Genomic DNA, 6752 nt, shown 5'->3' with positions numbered 1-6752 from the left:
AAAAAGTTGATTTAAAGGTGAACAACCCCTTTAAAGCTTTCAACTCTAAATGCAGGAACAAAGAACCTGGATTCAAATTTACACAGATCAGCTGGGATTCTCATTGGAGGATTATTTTGCATTTCAATGCTGCCATGGGCCCTGGAGATCTGAGCAATGTTGAGCAATATTGCTTTAAGAATACAACCCTGTATTCTTAAAGCAATATGCTGGACTATAATGTTGTTGGGGGCATGGTTATTACAGTTCCGGAATGTGCTTTCAAGAAGTACAAGAAGACATAGACCTTTTTTTAATGTCTTTCTTTGCACCAAAAAGATACATACAAAATTGAATGAAACTTGCCATAACAGTCATAAGTAGGGTTACTTGTGAAAAATGAAGAAGGCCTTCACTCACATTCTTCGACCCACCCCAATAATCAGGAAGGGATTGCATGGTGTTTAGCAAGTGAGGGAATACAGGGATATGGGAGATAGCTCATAGTACAAGTTGGTCCAGGGACTGGTCCCATTGCCATCTTCAGGAAGGAATTTTTTCCTCTCTGAGGCAAATTGGAGAGACTTCAGACTGATTGGTTTTGCCTTCCTCTGGATCAACTGGCAGGTAGGCAGGTTATTTATAGACATAAAAGTTTAAACTTTTTTCAACCTATCTTACTATGTTACTATGGATGCTAAGTTTAAAATAGTTTTTTAAAAAGAAAATGTTCCTCTTCATAGGTGCATTGCATGACTGCATAGCAAGGGCTGCATCTGACAGTTTGTATCAGTGTCGGAGCACAGACTGCTTGCTTCTAAACTGGCTTCAAATATAACAATATTACCCCTTTGATTTAAATATTGAACCTGATAAAATGTTCATTATGTAAATGATAGTCCCCTTTCTACTCAGTATTTTCTGAGTCAGTCCCAAAGCAAAGAATATCTGTTTTTCTAAATAGCATTATTAGCTGAATGAAGCAGTAAATGATCACTAGGCAGATGTTTCCCTCACAACCAGCCTTGTGTAGTGATACTGTTTGTGCAGCAGTTTTTCTGCAGTTTTTCTATCAACTCAGTCGCAAATATCATAACCAAAGGAAATATCCAGAAGCATATACAGTGCATTTTCCTTTGCTTTCCTCTGGATCAGCTAGCAGTTAGGCAGTTTTTAGATATAAAGTCAATGGACATGTCTTTTTCAACCACTGTGTTACTCACTGTGTTACAACGTTACTACACAAAAATTGATTTGATATACAAAACCACAATATCTACTTATACAGTGTCGTCTTCCTGAGTTTCTGTGGGTTCAGTTCTCTCTCTGAATGTGCTTTCCAGAAGGAATGGAATTGACTTTCTTAAAATCTGTTTATAGTTCCGACCAATGAAGACATAGATTATTGGATTGAGACAACTGTTGAAGAAAGCCAAGCATTCGGAAAGTGGATAAAGAAAGTCTGAACCAGGCCAATCAGTATTAGAATTTACCAAAGTAATAATGGGCACCAAATAATAAAGAACCCAGCAGAAGAAAAAGCAAAGGACAGTTGTAATTAAAATTTTGAAGGTTTGACCAGACCCAAGGATTCGGCTGTTTCTTCTCACCTTGAAAGCAATGAGCCCATAGCAAATAACAATGATGAAAAAGGGGATCAGGAAGGCGCACACAAATTCAGTAACAGACGCTGCTTCATCTATAAGGTCTACAGTTTCATAATCAAGCTCGGTTAAATTTGTCCAGGGCGTTTTACTGTTGATACAATAAAAAATAGAATCATCATTTAAGGTATCACTAAAAATAAAGTATGGGGAGCTTAGCACAATGGATAAAATCCAAATAATTACTGAGATGATTGCTGCTAACCTGGAACTTCTGTGGCTTTTTGACCATATTGGGTACAGAACACAGATACAGCGATCAATACTGATTACAGTTAAAAATAATACACTTGTATACATATTTAGGTATTTGGTGAAAGAACTGATCTTGCACAATATCCAATCTAATGGCTGGGCAACCCACTGTTCCACATCAAAAAGTCTCAAGGGCAGAAAGAGGCAGAAAGAGAAATCTGCAATCGCAAGGTTGAGAACCCAAGTTGTAGTCATTGTCTTTTGCATTTTGAATCCAGTAATCCAGATGACCAGTCCATTGCCCACAATTCCTAAAATGCTTGTAATGATGAAACATGTTATGTACATGACTTCTCCATAGTCAATCCCTTCCTCATGTCCCTTCCTCCTGTTTCCATCAGTGGAAAAATCGGTGATGTTACGGGAAGGAGTGTGATGCTCCATTTCAAATGATGACCTGCTTAAAGCAATTTGGAGACTAAATGTTGAAATATTAGGGTAAGCACTTTAGGGTAAATTTAGCCAGCCTGTCTGAATATAACACAATTCACATTTATGTCAATTAGAAATGTTTTTTCACTGCCCTGCATATAGAACCCTAAATTGCAAGTCTTTGTGCTCCTGAATGAAATAGATGAATACAGCACTGTAATGGGGGGAATGGTGTCCCCCATGCCTACCTTTCCTTGCTCATCGGTTGTAGTTGACTTCTAATTTGACTTCGTATTTAAAGTATATTGAAAATTATTTCTTAAAAAACTAATATAACTAATCATATAGCAAATATGTCTAAAGCCAATACAGGTATGGGACCTGTTATCCAGAATGCTTGGAACCTGTGGTTTTCTGGATAACGGGTCTTTTCGTAATTTGGATATTCATACCTTAAGTCTACTAGAAAATCATGTAAACATTAAATAAACCCAATAGGCTGGTTTTGCTTCCAATAAGGGTCATTTATATATTAGTTGGGATCAAGTACAAGGTACTGTTTTATTATTACACAGAAAAAGTAATATTTTTTTACAATTTGGATTATTTGATTATAATGGAGTCTATGGAGCTTTTGGATAACGTGTTTACGGATAACGGATCACATACCCATATACCCAATATAAATAAAAAAAATTTTGGTGAACACCATCAAATAATACTTTTACTGGATGCACAAAAGGACTGATTTGCTTATCCTCCATATATTAAATAAAAATGTGTTATGCTAACATTAATGTACTTCCCCTACCCTAGTGGTTTTTAAAATGTTTTGAGAGAGCCATTGTTGAGGCAAGTGTGGGGCAGGGGATGGAGGGCCCCCAGAGCATGAGTGACTATAAAAACTTGACAGAGCATTGGGCCATATTCAATAAAGAATGAATGTTTAATTTTGGAGCATTTTCACCAAGAATATTAATTCACTACAACATCTGCAATTTACAACAACTTTTGACGATTTAATTTCTCATTTGTGAAAAACCTCTGCATATTGATGTAAATTCAAATTTATTTGCCAGGCAAATTATCTTCAGAAAATATTTGCCATGAACACAAGAGCAAATTTTCACCAAAAGGAATTTCTCCAGGTTCAGTTAGGTGAACAGTCATTTTAAAAATAATATCCAACATATGTAATTTTATTACATGGCAAAAATTCTCTAGAGAAGTTTCCATACTACTATTATATGGGGAAAATCACTCTAAATCAAGGCATGAATATTTTTTAGTCTTGTTGACTTTGCAGTTAATTTCTGATGTTTTTGGAAGATGCCACTGCAAAAGCAGATAATTCAGCAGCTCTTACTATACAAGGTACACCGTGTATAGAACACTGAGGGGGTTATTTATTAAAGTCCAAATGGCAAAAACTCCAAAAATTCGAGTTTTTTTTACTATAAAATCCAAATTTTTAGTGGGAAAAAAACCTTGATTTTTTTCAGAATTTATTAAACCCCGAGGGTGTTAAAGTCCGAATAAAAAAGTACTCCAACTCAGACCTGCCGTGTTTATGTAGACGTCAAAGGGAGAAGTCTCGAAGATATCTTGATCTGCACTGGGTTTCAAGCAATAATCCAAAGGTTTCATGGTTTTAGGGTAAAAATCTGAAATCCATCAGATTCAAATTTTTTCACAATTTTTTAAAGATTTTCTCGGAAAAACGTTATGATAAATAAGGGGAAAAAAACCTGTAGCTTTCAGAAAATAATGTGATATTTTCGTTTTTTGATATATAACCCCTGAATCTATGTTTTGTGGATAAAACACTTTAGTGCCATAAAACATTGATTCTGCTGTGCCCATAAAACTTCCAAAGCACTGCAAAACATTTAAAAACCAATTTTTACTACCAATCTCTCAAACTCTCAGATGATATATATATATATATGATGCTTATATTTTTGTATGTAAGAATATGTAGAGCATATGATGCTTTAAAATTCAATACAAAAGTTTTCAAGAACATGGCACTCCACCACAGGTTAACTGCTAAATAGTGTTTTATTGCCGAACAACACAACTTGTTTCAAGCTTGTGAGGCTCTTTGTCAAGTGTGGTGCTGTAAAGTGCAAGCTTTGAGCCGATTGTCAGAAAAGTTTATCAAAGGATTTCAGTTTGGTAGTTTGACCTTAAAAAGACATACTTTTTGTTAGCCAGAGTGTCAGCTATTTTTTATAAAAATTAATTTGCACTATAATTATTTTGGATTCTTTACATGGCACATAGTTTGGAAATCCTATATATACTGGACATCAAACTGTCAGAAGGCCCTTGGTATTCATATTTATGATTTTGTTATTTTGTACCTAATGACATGGTGAGATAAAATGCTGCAAACGACAAGCTTTAAGGTGAGTTTTCCAAAAAAAAATTTGGAATAGCAGAAATACATATTTACTCATTTTTAACTACCTACCTTAACAATCTTTGCTCATTTAAGAGTATCAAATTTAGATTTAGTATGAATAAATTAAAAAAAGAATACAGGTATGGGACATGTTATCCAGAATGCTCGGGACCTGGGGTTTTCCGGATAATGGATCGTCATGCTTTAAGTATACTAGTAATTCATTTAAACATTAAATAAACCCAATAGGCTGGTTCTGCTTCCAATAAGGATTAATTATATCTTAGTTGGGATCAAGTACAAGCTACTGTTTTATTATTACACAGAAAAAGGAAATTTTTTTAAAAATTTGGATTATTTGGATAAAATGGAGTCTATGGGAGACAGCCATTCCGTAATTCGGAGTTTTCTGGATATCGGGTTTCCGGATTAGGGATCCTATACCTGTACAAGTGGTCACCATATTTTGACATTTTGAACAAAAGTGATAGAGATAATATTTTTCATTTGAGGTTTCACTATTAATTTAAAGAATATTTTTTGTAGTCATGGTAGTGCTTTTGTTTTGTTTTTCTTCCTTTGAAGATTTATTCATGTTGCCTTTTTGGTATTATTAATAATTATTGATTGTAAGGTTGTATTTCTAGTATTGACCAGTAAAACCTGCATTTAACCTATACTCACTGGCTTATATAATAAGATCTTGCACATGTCTACTGTTTTATGTAATTGCGGTGACTAAGTATTATGAATTCCAATAAAAATGATTGAAAAATTAAGAATGTTCATTTTTCAAAGCTATATGGTTTTCTGAGAAATCTGCTGTTAAAGGAAATGTCCACCCTTGCAATTTAAAGCATTTGATTTTTGAAGAGATGCCTTGAAGATTTGCTAGTGCTCTGAGCTTTTGAGCTAATACGAGTCAGATATACCTGGTACTGGCACATCCCGGAGACGTAAGGCTTAACAAATCTGTTCTATCTTTATGTATGAATATGTTTCTGGTATATATATATATATATATATATATATATATATATATATATATATATATATATATATATATATATATATATATATATATATATATATATATATACAAAGTTGTAGTCAAATGTATTTATAGTAGCACTGGGATGCTTTCCATTCCAGTACAGACCAAGCCAATACAGATCTACATCAACTTGAGCCACATCAGTCTAGTTTATAATCCTATATGCTTACCAGGCCAGTCTGGCTGCTACTCTTTCGGTTCTGTATCCCTTTCAGTGTCAGAGATGATCATAAATGTGTAATTATAAAATAAAAAAAAACCCTTACTAAATCTTTGTGGCTTCTGCGATTGGTCTCTGGTCAATTTCTTAGATATCAGGTTTTTCTAGAAGCTCACATGCCAACTGCTTGTTCTAAGTAATGATCAGTATCTAATGACAAAAACATGCCGACAGTATGATTACAAAGTGGAACGTGAAACTGATGTTAATATTGTAAATAGTGCAATTCATTGTGCATCTGTATAGCTCTGTATCTGCACACATATTAGAATAAAAAATGACTGTAGGAGCAGTCTAAGTCTAAGTAATAGAAAGTATAATTGAAGTGGGATTGATCTGGCCAAATGAACTCCACACACACATAAAAGAGTGGATTGGCCCATACACATATGGATATTATGCTTACCCAAGAAGTAATACAAGCCATTCTTTAAGGCATTAATACAGTTTAATATAACATCACCTGGCAGGGCATTCCACAACCTCACTGCCCTCAACCAAAGAACAACATTTGCTCCTACAAATGAAAGTTACATTCCTCAAGTCTAAATTTGGCCCCTGCTTGTTTGTTCTTTCCTATGTGAAAAAAGATCCCCTATGATCTGTCTACAATATCCTCTTATGTATATGCAAAGAGTAATCATGTCCCCTCAGAGGTGCCTTTTTTTTACAGCGAGAAGAGGCCAAATCCTAATTTAAATCTTCCATCCCCTTAACCAGTTTAGTTGCACTTAGTCGCTGCACTCTCTCCAGCTCATATACTGTATATCCCTCTTAAGGACTAGAGCACAAAACTGCCCC

General features: G+C 34.7%; 1 protein-coding gene across 1 annotated transcript; it reads right to left on the bottom strand.

Annotated features, from left to right (window-relative positions):
* Positions 1 to 642: 642 nt before the first annotated feature.
* LOC121396173 (chemokine-like receptor 1) lies at positions 643 to 2517 on the bottom strand. Its single transcript, XM_041570736.1, has one exon. The coding sequence runs from the start codon at positions 2280 to 2282 to the stop codon at positions 1260 to 1262; it is 1023 nt and encodes a 340-aa protein (XP_041426670.1). The 5' UTR covers positions 2283 to 2517; the 3' UTR covers positions 643 to 1259.
* Positions 2518 to 6752: the final 4235 nt, after the last annotated feature.

The sequence above is a fragment of the Xenopus laevis genome, chromosome 7S (assembly GCF_017654675.1).
Source record: "Xenopus laevis strain J_2021 chromosome 7S, Xenopus_laevis_v10.1, whole genome shotgun sequence".
NCBI classification, from domain to species: Eukaryota; Metazoa; Chordata; class Amphibia; order Anura; family Pipidae; genus Xenopus; species Xenopus laevis.
The sequence above is the reverse complement of the archived record's forward strand: the minus strand, read 5'-3'. Positions and strand labels throughout refer to the sequence as shown.

Coding starts and splice junctions, on each gene's coding strand:
- LOC121396173 (XM_041570736.1), bottom strand. CDS start 2,282: ATGGAGCATCACACTCCTTCCCGTAACATCACCGATTTTTCCACTGAT.